Here is an 18,349-nt window from a genome sequence, read left to right as displayed (position 1 = left end):
TATAAGATAACGTCATCACACATCTATAACCAAGTTTGTTAACCATACTAATGGCTAACTTTACATTCATTTCACGTTAACATTTACTTTGTTAGCTTATACATGCCATTGATTTCCAAAATAAAGTTTCTTTATATACCGAAATCCCGAGGTTGATAATGTGATGTGTCTCCACCAAATCCGACCTCCGAGCTCTTAACACTACAAAACAGGAAAAGGAAACGGTAAGCACTTTGTGCTTAGTAAGCTCATGTAACAAGAATTATACTTACCTAATATTTTCAATACAATATAATAAACATTCATATATCCATTCAATGCATTATTACCCTAACATGCACAAACTCAACATTCAAGTTAGTACAATAATTTCCATGTATCAATAATATATATATATACCATGATTGATGTACTCATCAATACCATGATTTTCATTCCTTATTATTTTTCATATTTATCCCGTTGAATTTATCGAATTTCGATGGATTTTCAGAGGTACACTTTTAGTGTACAATTCGGTCCGTCAATTCATATTCATGTGCGACATTTCTATTTCAGAGAGCACACTCATGAACCTCAACCTTGCAATGGATTACGGTCGAGCTAAATCCTCGCAATATAAACTCATAGAGTATTGTCTGGATTACCACCCAAAGCTAAATCCTGCTACAATTACTTTAATGAGCTTGATCTGAATTACCATCAAAGCTAAATTCGCACCTAATTGGATTACCCGTCCGAATAAATCCATTTTACACATATTCTTTGGAGGGCTATATCAGATAGGATCACAAGTCCGGCTAGATACTTTTACCGTCAATTCCTTTTCGAGATCCATCGAATTTTCCTTTCATTCAAACGGATTTCTTCCCATTTTATCAAATATATCAATGTTTCATAAATTTTCATACAATGAACATTCAAATCATATTCATATCAAAAACATGCATTTCAAGCATTTAAGAATATAATTCAAGTTACATGAACTTACCTTGATACTTGTTTGTAAACAGTAAAAATCTATTAATCCGAACTTTTTCCTTTCCTCGATCTAGCTTCAGATTTGAATCTTCTGGATCTAAATAAATAAATTTAATTATCAATTTAATACATTTCATGTTCAAATGCAACATTCTCTATAATTCAACTATTATTTATAGTTCATTCAAAGCTGTCTACTTGAGTCATAGTCACTAAATTATTTATAACTTGAGCTACGGAACTCCAAATTAAGATACGTTAATTTTCCTGAAACTAGACTCATATATATTTTACCATAAAATTTTCAGAATTTTGGTTTAGCCAATAAGTACAGTTTATTCTTCAAAGTCACCCCTGTTCTGTTGTCTAACAGTTCTGATTCTTCTTCACTAAAATAAATTATCTCTTTATACAGAATTCAAATGATGTTCTTGTTTCTTTCTATTAAAAATAGACTCATTCAGAATTCTATACATATAAATTTAAGTCCCTAATTATTTTTATTCAATTTTTTATAATTTTTCAAAGTCAGAACAGGGGAACCCGAATTCGTTTTGACCTTGTCTCACAAAATTCATTATATCTCAAAATTTACAAATCCATTGCTTACAATATTTCTTCTATGAGAAACTAGACTCAATAAGCTTTAATTCCATATTTTGTTTATCTTCTAATTCGATTCCTACAATTTTTGGTGATTTTTCAAAGTTAGTCTACTGCTGCTGTCCAAACTGTTTTAGTGCAAGCTATTTATTACCATTTTTCCCCTAAGCTTTTAATAAATGATAATTTCGTCCCTACTCAAGTAGCCTCTCAATTGAGATGATTTTTCTCAATTAACATTTTATTCTATCACCTTAAACTAGTTTACAACCTTTAGGAATCAGAATTTCAGCAATAGACTTTAATTCCAAACATTTTCACAATTAGGTCCCAAAAATCAATTTCCATTGAAATTGCCTAATAAAATCATCTCATAAACAAATTAAAGCTTTAATTTCATTCTATTTCATCATAAACTTAAAGCACTCAACCATGGTGACTTTAAATTTCACCCATGAAATCAAAAACTAATGAATTTAATAGTAGGATCTAGTTGTAAAAGTCTTAGAAACACAAAATTACAAGAAAAGGCAAGGATTAACTCACTTGGTGCAAAATTATGAAATACCAGCTTATAGAACCCTCCTATGGCGTTTTTAGCTGCTGGAATTGAAGAGAAATGAAGAGAAATCTAGATATTTCCTATTTAGTCCTAGTTTTATTTAGTTAATTTTGCAATATTCTAATTTTACCCTTAATTTATCAATTTTTCTGCTGATTTCATACCTTTGCCGTCCAGCCCAAATAACTTTTGGGTCTAATTGCCTTTTAAATCCTTTCTCATTAGACTAATAAGCTATTTAATCACTCTAGCAACTTTTACACCTATTACAATTCAGTCCTTTTCATTTAATTGACTACCCAAACATTAAAATTTCCTAACGAAATTTTAATACCACATTAATAACATTTCATAAATATTTATAAAATTATTTTTGACTCGGTTTTACGAGATAGAGGTCCCGATACCTTATTTTACCCAATTTCTTCAATAATTTCTTTTTCTAACTAATCACTAAATTGATAAAATTTTCCTATCAATATTTTCATACGATTTTCCTATCATATAAATTTTCAAGCAAAAATATTGAAATAAATTTCTCTTTAAATCGGATTTGTGGTTACGAAACCACTGTTCCGATAACATTGAATTTACGCCATTACAATTAGTATGGTTACCAAACCTGGTTTTTGGTATGTGATGATGTTATCTTATAAATATGCGTGAATCTATATGCGTTAATCTATCTTCAAAATATGTTGAATTGGATTGGTTGATGTGGATTGTTTTTGGTTTAAAATTGCAGGAAAGGTTAGATATCTATAAAGGGGTTATATTGAGTTAAAAAAAAATTTAATTCGTAAACTCCGGTAATATCTCGTACCCTATTCCGGCAATGAATACAGGTACGGGGTATTACACAGATTGTCGAACCCAAAGGAACTAAAAGTACTAGTAATGACTATCCTTTTATTATCCAGCCTAATAATAAAAAGATTTTGTTTTAATTAACTAATTATCTAAACTAAGAACTCACAAAGAAAATAATTGGGGAATTGCTTTTGGGGAAAATCGATTGACTTAAGACAATACCTAAGGAAAAATCCACCTAGACTTTACTTGTTATTCTGGCTCCGAATCAGACGATTTATTCATTCAACTTGTTCCGTAGAGATCCCTAAGTTATGTTATTATCCCTATTCAAGATTAATAACGTCTAATCCCTAGATTGAATAATTGAGACTTTTCTCTAATTAACACTCTAGGGTTGCATTAACTCGATCTATGGATCCCCCTATTAGATTTCACCCTAATCCGGCAAAATCTTGTCACCCTATGTCTAGGCGCGCAATCAACTCCGCTTAATTATGACAAATGTACTCTTAAACATGGTCTATTCCTCCTCTGAGTAAGAGCTTATCTTGAATCAGTATCTTGGGATATCAAAACAAGAATTAAGAACACATAATTAAGAACAAGTTAAATATTTATCATACGATTCAGAAAATAATAACAAAATTCGTCTTAGGTTTCATTCTCCTTAGGTATTTAGGGGTTTTAGTTCATAACTAAATAAGAAAACATCTCAGAATAATAAATAATACAAAACATAAAGAAAACCCAAAACTCCTGAAGGGAAATTGAGGAGAGATCATTAATTTTGATGATGAATCCAGCTTCTGAGATGGGTCAATCGGCTTCCTTGGAGTAATTCCTTACTCCCTATTCTCCGTGTTCTTTTTCTTCCTCCTCTAGGGTGTATTTATAGGCTTTGAAATGCCTAAAAGCCCTCAAAATTAGCCTTTTCTGAATTGGACTCAACTTGGGCTCGGCCGGGACACGCTCGTGGCACAGGCCCGTGTTCAATTACTTCAGGCTGTGTTCGAGCCTGCCAAATTGACACGGCCATGTGGTATGCCTGTATGAGGAGGTCCAGGCCGTGTTAATTTCATACTTTGGCCCATTTTCTCTGTTTTTGGCCTGTTTCTCGTTTTTTTCGCTCTCCTATGCTCTCCTAAGTATAAAACATGAAATTAAAGCATTAGGAGCATCAAATTCGCCAATTCTAATGGGAAATCATCCATAAAATGCATTAAACATAGGGTGAAAATATGTATAATTTACGGTTTATCATACCCCCACACTTAAGCATTTGCTTGTCCTCAAGCAAAATTTTCAACTTATAATCAAAATAAATTCTTCTCAACTTATAATTTCTATCGATAATATCTCACATTAATCCATACGTAATCATACATTGAGAATTCAACTAAAAGAACATAAAAGTTCCAAACATTCCAAGTTGAGCATTTTATTCATGCAAACATATGTGTCTCCCCTTATCTAAGTAATTACTTTTGATTCAGAATATCACAGAGTTTTACATCCTCACTAAAGATTCACTCAAATCACTCAAGGTGTTTAAGGACAATAAATGAAGCACTCAAAAGTCAATAATGAAAAGTCATCACCATAGGCTTGCATGAAAATCAAATCTCTACCACTATAATTTAAGATGATACGTCAATCAAAAGGTCTTCAGAAGGTTGTAATGAGGCTTGGTTAGGGAGTGTGGCCACAAACTGAAAGAAAGGGTTAAAATCGAGATTAAATTGAAAAATTCCCTAACTAAAAAAAGAGTTAATTTTCACTTGCATACAACAGAGCTTCTTCTCAGAATATGGAATTATTAATAAATATATATAGTTTTTTTTAAGAACAAGTTAAATAACATAGACTAACTATTAAGAAGAAAATATAGCTAAGCAATCCATTCAACTCAAATCTCAACAAAAATAGGGATTAATTTTGGGGATTTCAACAATAATGGGTTAAGGGTTAATATTAAGGGTAATACAAAGAATGGTTTGTTAGACTCAACGGGGTTTAATAGGGGTTAATCGTGGAGGTAGGCTTTTCATGGCATGAGTGGGTTAATCCTAAGTGCCTTAATCATTTTGACATATCAAATCAAATGGTGTGGTCTCGACATGCATAGTCAAGCAAGTTTTAGAATAACAGTTCAATACTGACGCACTCAAAGCAATAATAAAAGTGAGCATGAAAGAATTAATAGATGCTCAAAAGGTTTAAAAATCTCACAAAAATTATGGCTTTTGGATTTTAAAAACTTGTAAATTCCAATCCAAAGTAATACCTAAACTTTGGGGAAACAACCTAAGAATTTAAATTCTTAAAAAACAACTCATCATGCTTGATTCTCTAATGCCTTAAAGTTTAAACAATCGATGCATAATTGCCTATGTTTTAATTTAAGATATATCAATTAAAATCATAAATTAATTAAAATTTATCCTAAATATGATATGAGAGCTTTCCAAGAGAACAAGGCAATCATTCAGGGATTTTTCTGATAATGAAATAAATATCCCCCCCACACTTAAGACGTACATTGCCCTCAATGTACAAAGATAGATATTAAAATATAAAAAGAAGATAGGGGGAGAAGTGAAACTTCCTGTATTAAGAATGGATGATATTCTTGGATTGGCGAGATCGAGTATTGGAGATAACTCTGGATGGCAAGCTTGACTCTGAAGATAAGCAATTTTTAAAAGGAAAACAAGTGAATCTTAAAAACTTAATAAAAAAAAGTAAAATAAGATAATTATTCTAATTTTTCAAGTAGTACAGTCGGTGCACACGCTCGTGTGGTTCGCGTCCCGTCTGTATCATCGCGAATTGTGGTGTCATCACACGGCCTTCTTGCACGCCCGTGTTTATAGGGCATGTGCCTTTATGATCATGTTACACGGCCGTGTGTGATGTGATTCGCTTCTCCGGTGGTCGTGTAGGTTTTCGCACGCCCGTATCATTCTGACAGTGTGGTCCATGGGTGCTAGACACGGGCGTGTTGCACGCCCGTGCTAGTTTCTCAGTTTTAACCACGGGTCTTCCACACGGGCGTGTCGCACGCCCGTGTTGTTTTGATAGACTCGACCACGACCATGTCGCACGACCGTAGCGTTTTATCGTAGCCCGTCTTGGGAAAATCCTTGCCCTATTTTCACACGACCATAAGCACGCCCGTGTGCTTGGCCGTGTCTCTTTGGAAAACCTGTATTAAAGAGCTCCGTAAGTAAGTTAGATGTTGAAGACTAAATTTTGAAAGAAGTTAATACAGTTAGTGCTCGGATTGCCTCCCGAGAAGCGCTTATTTATAGTCTAAGCTCGACTCAACTCTTCGTTGAATGATCATAGTGGTTCAAGGAGTTTATACTCCTCATTCTTGCTATCAATCTTAAAATAAGGTTTTAAACGGGTGTTGTTTACCTTAAAAGTGCGAAACTTGGGATGACTCACCTCCACTGTACCGAATAGAAAAATGCTGAGTACCTTAAGAGGGATTTCCTCATTTGATGTGGTAGTGACAATGTGGGGATCTGCAGCATCTAATAGGACTTTATCACCAACCTTAAGTTGATTTGGAGAGGTATCGGGTTCGTTCTGGCGTAGTTTCGGTTTATCGTGTGTTCTCGGTGTATGTGTTCGCCATTCATCTAGCTCCTCTATTTGCAGCGTTCGTTCTTCATGAATAGATCCTCTACTATTGTTTGAGAGTGGCTCTTGTACTTCCTTCAGACTTATTTCCTGCAAAGCGGGTTGTATCATGTGGTCAGCTTTAATAGAATGGTTTAGATGATCACCTTCAATTTCCAATGTGTTGTCAGAATTGAGAGCTTGAAGGGTGAGTGTTTTGTCTCCTACGCGAAGCGTGAGTTCACCTGTGCCAACATCAATAATTGTTTTAGCAGTTATTAAAAAGGGTCTTCCTAAGATTAAAGGAGTATTGCTATCATCCTCTATGTCTAAGACAATGAAGTCAATGAGAAATATAAATTTATCGATTTTGACTAGCACATCTTCAGTAATACCTCTAGGAAATCTTATAGATTTATCTACTAATTGAATGCTCATCCTAGTCTATTTGGGTTTTTCGAGACCTAGTTGCTTAAACATTTTATAAGGCATGACGTTGATACTAGCCCCTAAATTAGCTAACGCATTATTAACATCTAAACTAGCAATTAAGCAAGGAATCGTAAAACTCCCTGGATCTTTTAGTTTGTTCAGTAGCTTATTTTTCAGAATAGCTGAGCACATTGCATTTAGCTCCATATACGACGCTTCGTCCAACTTCCGCTTATTTGTTAAAAGCTCTTTTAAAAATTTTATTGCGTTTGGCATCTGCGATAGGGCTTCAATAAACGGTAAGTTAGCATGTAATTTTTTTAAGAGTTTAAAGAATTTACCAAATTGTTCATCTGAGCGGTCTTTCCTTGTCGCGTTGGGGTATGGTACACGAGGTTTATATTTGACATTCACTGATTTGTTTGTATTTTGATCTACCTCACCTTGACCTTTGCTTGCCACAGTTTCTTGCCTCGATTCAGGTTCAGGTTCAATGACTCCTTAATCTTGAATATTAATTACGTTGAGCTGTTCTCTTGGATTAGGTTCAGTATTACTTGGCAAACTACCTTGTGGTCGTTCAGAGATTAGTTTAGAAAGCTGGCCTATTTGAGTTTCGAGCCTTTGGATCGATGCTTGTTGATTCTTAAGTACTGTCTCGGTTTTTGAAAACGAGTTTCTGACACTGATATAAACTTTGAGAGCATCTCTTCAAGGTTCGGCTTCTTTTCCTGTTGGTAGGGTGGTTGCTGAAAACCCGGAGGATGTTGTGGTCTTTGATTTCCTTATCCTTCCCACGAGAAATTGGGATGGTTCCTCCAACCTGCATTGTAAGTGTTACTAAATGAATTGTTTTGAGGTCGAGAATTATTACCCATATAGTTTAGTTGCTCGTTATCCATGTTATGACCATAAGATTGGTACTCCGAATGGCTTGTTCCACTGCTACTTACTTCGCACTGCATTACTGGGTGAGCCTGTGAAGAACTAAGAAACCATCAATCTTTTTATTCAAGAGTTCTACCTAATTTGACAGCATGGTGACTAAATCGACGTTATAAATACCGACTGTTTTCGTTGGCTTTGTCCTCATGACTTGCCACTGATAGTTATTCAGTGACATCTCCTCAATAAACTCATAGGCATCTTCAGGTGTTTTATTATTGATGGTTCCGCCAGCAGATGCGTCAACCATTTGCCGAGTCGAAGGATTTAGACCATTGTGGAATGTTTGAACTTGAAGTCAAAGCCGTAACCCATGGTGAGAGCACCTTCTCAGTAAGTCCTTGTATCTCTCCCATGCATCGTAGAGTGTTTCTAAATCCATCTGTATAAAACAAGAGATATCATTACGTAATTTAGCCGTTTTAGCCGGCAGAAAATATTTTAGTAAAAATTTTTCGGTCATTTGTTCCCAAGTAGTACTTGACCCTCGTGGTAATGAGTTCAACCACTGTTTAGCTTTGTTCCTTAATGAAAAGGGAAATAACCGAAGATGAATGGCATCATTGGAAACACCATTAATTTTAAATATATCGCATAATTCCAGAAAGTTTGCTAAGTGAGCGTTGGGATCTTCATCCTGTAAACCGTCAAATTGAACAAATTGCTGTATCATTTGAATTGTGTTAGGTTTCAGTTCAAAAGTATTTGCCGCTACAGCAGGTCTAACTATGCTAAATTTAGTTCCAGTTAAAGAAGGTTTAGCATAATCATACATAGTGCGTGGAGTAGGATTTTGATTAGCCGCAATTGCAGGAGATAGCTGATTGTCTTGGTTTTCAGTCATCTCTTTGATTGGGGGTTGAGTATTGTCTTCTTGCTCGTTCTCTGTGTATCGTAAGCTTCGCCTTATTTCTCTTTGATTTCTGCGAACTGTATGATCGATTTCTTCGTCAAAAAGTAAAGGTCCTGAAGGGTTTCTTCTAATCATAAACTATAAAAACCTGTAGAGAGAAGGAAAAAGTAAATTAATAAATAATAATAATAAAATTAAATTAAATTGCAAGAAAAATAAATGGCTAAAGTAATAAAAATTGAGTGTTCCTAATATCTTAGTTCCCTGGCAACGGCGCCAAAAACTTGATCGCGTGATTTCGTGATAGGTTTTAAATATTTATAATTGCTCGTTCTTGAACTAACTATTATCGCGATGTAAGCAAGTGTACCTATCGAACAGTAGTATAGTTTTAGCAAGACCAGATTGTCGAACCCAAAGGAACTAAAAGTACTAGTAATAACTGTCCTTTTATTATCTAGCCTAATAGTAAAGAGGTTTTGTTTTAATTAACCAATTATCTAAACTAAGAACTCACAAAGAAAAGAATTGGGGAATTGCTTTTGGGGAAAATCGATTGACTTAAAGATAATACCTAAGGAAAAATCCACCTAGACTTGTTATTCTGTCTCCGAATCGGACGATTTATTTATTCAAGTGTTTCTGTAGAGATCCCTAAGTTATGTTATTATCCCTATTCAAGATTAATAACGTCTAATCCCTAAATTAAATAATTGAGACTTTTCTCTAATTAACATTCTAGGGTTGCATTAACTCGATTTATGGATCCCCCTATTAGATTTCACCCTAATCCGGCAAAATCTTGTCACCCTATGTCTAGGCGCGCAATCAACTCCGCTTAATTATGACAAATGTACTCTTAAACATGGTCTATTCCTTCTCTGAGTAAGAGCTTATCTTGAATCAGTATCCTAGGATATTAAAACAAGAATTAAGAACACATAATTAAGAACAAGTTAAATATTTATCATACGATTCAGAAAATAATAACAAGATTCTTCTTAGGTTTCATTCCCCTTAGGTATTTAGGGGTTTTAGTTCATAACTAAATAAGAAAACATCTCAGAAATAAAGAAAACCCAAAACTCCTGAAGGGAAATTGAGGAGAGATCATCAGTCTTGATGACGAATCCGGCTTCTGAGATGGGTCAATTAGCTTCCTTGGAGTAATTCCTTACTCCCTATTCTCCGTGTTCTTTTTCTTCCTCCTCTAGGGGGTATTTGTAGGCTTTGGAATGCCTAAAAGCCCTCAAAATTAGCCTTTTTCGAATTGGACTCAACTTGGGCTCGGCAGGGACATGCTTGTGGCATACGCCCGTGTTCGATTACTTCAGGCCGTGTTCGAGCCTGCCAAATTGACACGGCCGTGTGGTATGCCCGTGTGCGGAGGTCCAGGCTGTGTTAATTTCATACTTTGGGCCATTTTCTCCGTTTTTGGCCAGTTTCTAGTTCTTTTCGCTCTCCTATGCTCTCCTAAGTATAAAACATGAAATTAAAGCATTAGGAGCATCGAATTCACCAATTCTAATGGGAAATCATCCATAAAATGCATTAAACATAGGGTGAAAATATGTATAATTTACGGTTTATCAACTATGTACTGTTGAGGCACAATGTGCCGTACTGGTGTGTTTGCTTGGATCCGTGTATCCGCCAAAGTCCGAATTATGTTAATAGGGTAAATAAAGGTACTGAATAAATGATTATTACTGAATAATTGATATTCTTGAATAAATGATCATTACTAAATAAATGATTATTCTTGAATAATCGATTAATCTTGATGATCGATCGATCTTGAACAATAAAGATCAATTGATTGTTACTAAAGAATATTGATTGTTATTGAAATGAATAGTACTGAATATTGAATGAAAGATGAATAATAGTATTATTCAAATGAACTGTAAATATATGTTGGAAACCGATTATCAAAGAATAATTGATTTTCTTGAATGATAATGATAAACTAATTGATATTGAAAATTATTGACTAATATAAAAGTTGGATTAAAATAGATTATTGAATGAAAAGTAAATAGTTGATTATTACTTAATGATATTGAACAATTATGCAATTGTATTTATTATATGATTTTAAGAGTCTGTAATATTTTATTATTATTAAATATTGAATTATAGAAATACCACTGAGTTCATACTTAGCGTACGATTTGTTTCCGTGCGCAAGATAGGTTAAAGTCAAACCATTAAATCAGCATCCCAGGCAGATCAGGTATATAAATTATTGGTAATGGCATGTACCTAAAATGTCTATGTGTGTCATTTTGAATTCTCAATGTAAGAATGAAATAAATAAATTTAGATTTAGTAATAGTATTTGGTAGGCATTGGCTTATTTGGTAAGAATTTGAACTATTTGATAATGCAAGTGCAATACTTAAAAGATTGATCATATAGGCACATAAAATATCTAATTTAACATGTTTTGAGTAGGTTTGAATGTGATTTAAAGTTATTGAATTGTATTGTCTGGTAATGCCCCGTAATCCTGTTCTAGGGATAGATAAGGGTTAGAGTTCTAGGGATAGATAAGGGTTAGAGGTGTTACAAATTTAATTTTGACCCTCCTAAAAATATTTTCTGGTATCACCCCTGATCTTTATATAAATGTGTATAATACAACTATGGAACACATACGAAAAGTTTTAGCAACATAAAACATAACAATTGGACCACAAAAAAAGGGAAAATCGTTTATTGGGAGCCAAAGAAAATGGCACAAAACAATGAAAAACATCCACAATTACAAATTAAAAACATTACTAATTATTAACACTTGTAAATTTTCATCATCATCTAATTCAATCCAGTTTCTATCAAAAACCAGAATTTGATCTCACACCGTACTCTGCTACGAGCTGTGCAAATGATGAAGACTTGTTTTCCAGCAAACTTGATGGACTATCATATTCTTCTATAAGTCCTGCAAAAAAAAATGTTTTTTTTCTATTCAAATGAAATGAACTTCAAAGAATCCATCTTAATGAGCAGAGCATACTGTACTACTAACCATGACTTAGAAGCAGAACCATGTCGCTATCCAGAACCGAAGTTATTCGGTGAGCGATTGTTATAACCGTACAATTGGAGAAGTGCTCCCTTAACGTCATCTGTATTAGGTTGTCGGTGGCTGTATCCACCGATGCAGTCGCTTCGTCGAGCACTAAGATCCTACTTTTCTTCAATAGAACACGCCCAAGGCAGACCAACTGCCTTTGCCCCATGCTCCAATTCTCTCCATTCTCACTAACTGCACAACAATATTCATACTAAATATAATTTATGCAAAAGAAGACAAACTCATGTGTGTTATAAGATAGAAGGATCGAACCTGAAGAATCGAGCCGGCCGGCCTTGTTTCGAACTCCATTCCCAAGTTGGCATTTATCCAATGCCTTTAAAACACAAGATTGATTGATGTTAGACTACAATTGCCGATCATAACAGACAGTGTTTAACTAAAATGAACCTACCTCCCAAATCTGTTCATCTGTGTATTCTTCAAGAGGGTCCAAGTTGCTTCGTATAGTCCCTTCAAACATGGTAGGCTCTTGAGGGATGATGCTGAGTCGTGAACGCAAATCATGCAACCCAATAGATGAGATGTTTACTCCATCGATTATGATCTGCCCTGCTGCAGGTTCAACGATCCGGAAAAGTGTTTGTATGAGAGTAGATTTACCACTGCCTGTTCTCCCTACGATACCGGTTTTCAACCCTCCAGGAAATGTGCAGGTCAGACCTCGCAACACGAGGGGCATGTGTGGGGCATATCGTACCTACATCGAGACCATCATTGTTTATTTAATACGGCCAATCCATTCGAAACAGAATCATAGAACACCACAACACTGCCCTTACCTGCAGATCACGAATATGAACTTCTCCGTGGTACGGCCAAGAATGGTCTGGGCGATTCGTTTCTACCACAAGGGCAGGCTCACTAGGAATACTACAGTACTGAAGTATTCTCTCAACAGATATAATTTTATTCTCCATACTGCAAATATTCCATACCACCCAAGCCAGCAACATATTTAGATTGAGTCCATACGTCACAGCTAAACCGGCAATAGCTAAACAAAAGAAAAATGCATAAAGTCATTCTCCTAGAACATTTGCTATCTAGTAGTCAATAAAGCTGCCAATATGAATCTGCATTTACTTACCAGGATCGATAATTCCCTCAGGTATAGAGATTAAAAAGAATAAAGAGAAGGCAAACATAACAGAAGACAGTAAGTCCAGGCGGAAGCACAGCCATTCCATTGCACCGCAAACATGGAATTTTGGACGAGAATACGAGTCGGTCAGCACCATATTGGTGTCTTGGAACCTTTTCTCTTGATCAAAGCTCCTTATAGTTGTTGCTCCTAAAATTGTTTCAGCAAAATTCTGGATTACAGGAGCTTTGCATACTCCAACCAGCCGCGAAAGTTCTCGTGCAGAAGATATGTAATATTGCTGCGAGATTACAAGTTTATGAGCATTCCTTTGTTCAGGAATATGGCAATGATTAAATGAGTTTTACAAAGTAGAAAATTCGAGATTTTAGATATGTTGCTGCATTGTAAGAAGTTCATGGTTTCATGCATTGCATAGCCACAATTCGGCAGGAGTTACCTGATACCAAATGCAGGTAGCAATCACTGGAATAAAAATGATAAAGATCTGCCAAGCAACTTGAGACATGACTGCAATGATTCCAAGTAGCTGGATAACTGCGAAAGCAAATGCGGCAACTTGATACGCGATGTTCATATCTACTGCACTTTGATCTGTAGAAGCCTATAAGAGGCAGCAAAAAAGTTTACAATACTTCAAAAACAAGGGGAAAAATGCCAACAAACATGAAGAGAAATCACATCTTTCGTATCCATACAGGAAAAACATTAGATGCTTACTCTGTTGAGGATTCTTCCACTCGGTGTAGAATCGAAGAAAGACATAGGAGCACGGAAAATGCAAAGATGCATCTTTTTAAAGAGAAGAGTGGCTGTTTTATATCCAGCTGTACCAAGAAGCATGGATCTGGCAAAGACACAAATGGCACTTGCAATGGCCAAAGCCAAATAGACCAAGATTAGTGTAAAGCTCCCAACAGGAGGCTTTATGTCTGCCGACACTGGTGATCCCCAAGCCATCCAATAGTTGCTGCCTATTTGAAAAATCTGAAAAAGAATCTGAGCAAGCAATATTAAAGGCACAAGAGCTCCTCCATATGCTGTTGTGATGTACTTCCAGTAGACCGAAAACCCGACTTGTCCTTTCTCTCGTTCTTCTTCTTGAACAAGCTGTCCTTTTGGTCCGACATCATCTACTTTACAGCTCTGGTTACCTTGGTTTTCTTGTTTCTGCACTTTCCCATTAGTAGTACCTATATCACTTTCTCCTTTGCTGGTAGTTTGTTCAGAAACCGAACTTGCTTCAACAGTATCAAGGGCCGACAAAGCTTTCTTATGTGCACCCACAAGTTCCATAAAATCAGTACCTGAATTGAGAATATCATTATACTTTCCAGCTTGAACAATCCTCCCATCTTTCATCACCTAACAAATATGTAAATACAAGTTGAATCCAGTTAGTAAATTATTTCGTGAATCTAAGACACATGATGAAAATCACTGAAAATAATGTAAATAATAGCTTACCAAAATTAAATCAGCAGCTGGTAAAAACTCAACTTGATGAGTGACATAAATCACTGTTTTTGATCTCAAATTGTTTAGTAAAACCTCCTGCCATTCAAAAGAGTAAACAAGAGACTCAGAGCTCATACATAACTATTTCAATAATAAATTAACTATAGGGACTCTTAAAATACATGCCATATGATCATTAAGAAGACATTACCTTAAATAAATGAGATCCGGTATGAGCATCCACTGCACTGAAAGGATCATCAAACAGATAGATATCAGCATCTTGGTATAGAGCACGAGCAATCTGTATTCTTTGCTTTTGTCCACCACTCAGATTGATTCCCCTCTCGCCTATAACTGTCTGATCACCGAAAGAGAGAATTTCAAGATCCTTCTTGAGAGTACAAGCTTCAAGCACTTTGTCATACTTTTCTCTGTCCATTTCCTTACCGAACAATATGTTGTCTACAATCTTGCCACTTTGTATCCAAGGTGACTGGGCAACATAGGCTGTTGTACCACACAACTTAAGCGTTCCTGATATCTTTGGTAACTCTCCCAAAAGACAGGAAAGTAAACTTGACTTGCCAGAGCCGACCGTACCACAAACAGCAACACTCATGCCATGGGAAACTTTCAAGTTTATATCATTTAGTGTTGCAGTAGGGGATGACGTATCCCAAGAGAAGTTCCCATCAGCAATCTCGATCGCTGTATTGGAACTACCACTGGGTAGCTTCTCTATAGCATCAGGCTGCAAGTCATCGAGCCGGAGGAAGGCAGCAATTCGATCAAGTGACACCTTTGTTTGAGCTATCATTGAGATTGTGTCAGGAAGGCTGTAGATTGGCTCCTGAAGAATCCTGAATGTTGCGAGTGCAGATAGGATCTTCCCTGACTCAAGTGGAACTCCTAAGAACATACAAGCACCAAAAGTCGCTGCAGACACAAAGGTTGGTGCAACCCAGAAAACGAAACCAGTCATGGCATTTGTATAAACGAATCGTTTTAACCATCCTTCCTCGACGCTCCTGAGCCCAACAATCTTGGAGAGGAACTTCATTTCCCACCCCTGCAGTTTAAGAATCCTCATATTCCTCAAAATTTCAGATGTTGCCTTCATCCTTGTATCTTTTGATTCCATTAACTTATCCTGAAACTTCTCCAGCATTTTCCCCAAAGGAATATTCGCCAACATAACAAGTATAGTAGCAACGAAAGCAGCAATGGATGCAAGCCCCAGGGTCTTATACAAGATCAACAAGGCCAAAGCAACCTGCAAAACTACAATCCATGGATCATGCATGTACCAACTAAAGTCACCCACCCTTTCTGCATCAACAGTCATGAAATTGATGATCTCCCCACTGGTATGGCTCTGCTTCGACTGGCACGAAAGGGTTAACCCCTTGTTATATATCATTGCTACCAATACAGCCCTCTGCCTAAGTCCAACTTGTTGCAACTTAAAGAACCAGCGCCTCTGAGACAAGCACTCCACTAGCTTGGCAACAAAGAAAGCAGCAACTAGAAGATAGCCCTCAGCCTTAAATTCCCTTTGCCCATTCAGATACTGAACGAAAGTGTCGATGAGGTATGGGCCAACATATGAAGCCACCGTGTACGTAAATGCAAACAAAGCTGTCCAAAGAATATCTTTCCAAGCTGAAAAGAAAAGTGCCTTCACCAGCTTAAGTGAGGTAACACCATTCCCCTCACTATCAGCTGATTCAAGCCTGTTTTTAAATTTTGGAAAAGCCCCAATAACACTATCATGGCTATCTAGCTGGGGAACATCCTCAAGGTCTAATGGTTTCTTATTGCCAGCAGCAATGAGAGGCCCCATCCAAGAAAATGTAAGAATGCTGAAAATACCAGCATTTGAATATGGGGTTACAGTATCACCCCCTTTTTCCTTACTCAACTCTACACCATTACTAACACTAGAAACTCCACTTAAAAGGGGTTCCACAAGGAGGGTATCTTCACCCTCATTTCTTACAAGGAACCCAACAATGCATAGGATCAAACCAATAACAACAGACAAGACATCAGATACTAAATACTGGCTTGGGAAAGAAACATGTTTTTTGAAGAGAACAACGTCTATAACAAGACAATAACATGAAATTGAAAAGTAAAAACCCCACCAAATTCTCAACACAACAGGGAATCTCTTTTGTTCACCAGGATTGGAGAATTGACAATGCAAGTAAACACATGCTGCACCCCAAGCGAGTGTTTTCAATGCATAATCAGTAAGACTCACCAACTTATCCTCAGACCAACCATTTGTATTCCAATAAAAATAACTTAACAAACACAAGACAACATTAGAAACTGAAACAACAAAACAACAAGCTAATGTTTGCTTATACCATAAAATCTGCCGTTCCTTTGAACCTTCCCTACTAACGTTTTTAATCCTGCTCACCATCCACAAGATAAACAATAAAAGCAACAAAACTAAGTGTAATGAAGCAGAAAACCCATGAAGAAAAATGGGTTTTAGAAGAAAATCAAAACTAGTAGCTGAACTCATTAGTAAAGATGATTGTGAAGCAAAAAGTTCCATCTTTTTTGGAGCTTTGGCTGAAGAAAAAACTTGGGTTTTGTGTGTTTGGATAAAAGTTTTGATTGGTTTCAAGTGTTTGAAGGCTTCTGGCTTTGTGTTTATATATAAATGAGACTAAAAAAGAAAGACCAAGAAAAATACTTGGAGAAGAGAAATGCGTGGAGAGCAAGATTGGAAGCGGAGAGAGCAGAAGGGAAACGCACTGAACCTCAGAAAAGACGCAGAGAAGGAAATTGGAGGGGCCTTCGGGGAAAGACGTGATTTTTGACTCTGAAAAGTCTTTTTTACTTTAGTGTCAGTTTTCCACAAATAACAAAACACTAATTAGCAGGAACTAGGGACAGAACGAAGGACTTAATTTCAACTAATATTCCTAAATTATTGCTAAAATTTTAAATTGATCCCCATACCTCAAATAGTTACTGGGTTCTCAGATTATCACAATAAGATTCTTTTGCCAGTGTAGTTATCACTTTAAATAATAAATATTTATTGGGATATGACAAAATATATTTAAAACATTTTTATCAAATTGTAAATACCTATGTAACTATAGATTGAATATCTTACATTCATTGTGTTTTAAAAAAAAAAATAAATAAATTTTAAGAGAATTACTTTTTCAAATACGTAGATTCAATTGTTTATAATTTGGACTTTGGAGATGAATTTGAAATGGAAGTCATAGTTTGAGGACTGAATTGAACATTTTTTCAACGATGGTTTATGCTGTTGACTCACATTCACATTATATGCCACTTGGTGGAGGATGGTCAAAGAGGAGAAAAGGCCAAAAACATGGTCGTCAGCAACTCAGCACACCATGCAATGCAAAACTGGGGGATTCTGTAGTCAGAAACTTGTCTTCCAAGGAGTAAACACGTGAATAAAGAAATGATCTTACACTGGAAAAGTCTCTAATAAAGAAATTTTAATTACGAAAATACACATGTTGTAAATTATTTAGGAGAATAATATCTTATTACTTATGAAAAATAATATTTCAATAAAAATAAATTTTAAAAATAATATTTTAATCTAAAAAAAGGGTGACCCAAAATATCAGGCCGCACTCCTTTTCCTAGTTTTTTATATTTTTTTAATTTAGGGTGATTGTGGTATAATTTTAAATTTTATATCTTTATTTTATGAAATTAGAAGTTAGTCCATTTTTTTAATTTATCATAATTTAATCTAAGTTTTCAATTTTAACTATTATTTTAATTTAACATAATTTGGTCTTTGTAAGTTTTTGAATTTAAAAGTTAGTCAAATTCAAAAACATATAAAGA

The 18,349-nt window shown here is 35.6% G+C and overlaps 1 protein-coding gene and 1 non-coding gene across 2 annotated transcripts; one reads left to right on the top strand and one right to left on the bottom strand.

Annotated features, from left to right (window-relative positions):
- The first annotated feature begins 8,271 nt into the window (after positions 1-8,271).
- Positions 8,272-8,378, top strand: LOC128284771 (small nucleolar RNA R71). The gene has a single exon (XR_008275193.1). It is a non-coding gene; the product is annotated as a small nucleolar RNA R71 (small nucleolar RNA).
- Positions 8,379-11,391: 3,013 nt separating this feature from the next.
- On the bottom strand, positions 11,392-17,383 carry LOC108476590 (ABC transporter C family member 3-like). Its single transcript, XM_017778838.2, has 10 exons — positions 14,694-17,383; positions 14,492-14,578; positions 13,745-14,389; positions 13,464-13,628; positions 13,010-13,304; positions 12,702-12,916; positions 12,314-12,619; positions 12,172-12,235; positions 11,851-12,090; positions 11,392-11,763 (listed from the first exon to the last, which is right to left on the bottom strand). Exons 1-10 carry the CDS (start codon positions 17,055-17,057, stop codon positions 11,657-11,659), a joined length of 4,488 nt encoding a protein of 1,495 aa, XP_017634327.1. The 5' UTR covers positions 17,058-17,383; the 3' UTR covers positions 11,392-11,656.
- Positions 17,384-18,349: the final 966 nt, after the last annotated feature.

The sequence above is a fragment of the Gossypium arboreum genome, chromosome 11 (assembly GCF_025698485.1).
Source record: "Gossypium arboreum isolate Shixiya-1 chromosome 11, ASM2569848v2, whole genome shotgun sequence".
In the NCBI taxonomy this organism is placed as follows: domain Eukaryota; kingdom Viridiplantae; phylum Streptophyta; class Magnoliopsida; order Malvales; family Malvaceae; genus Gossypium; species Gossypium arboreum.
The sequence above is the reverse complement of the archived record's forward strand: the minus strand, read 5'-3'. Positions and strand labels throughout refer to the sequence as shown.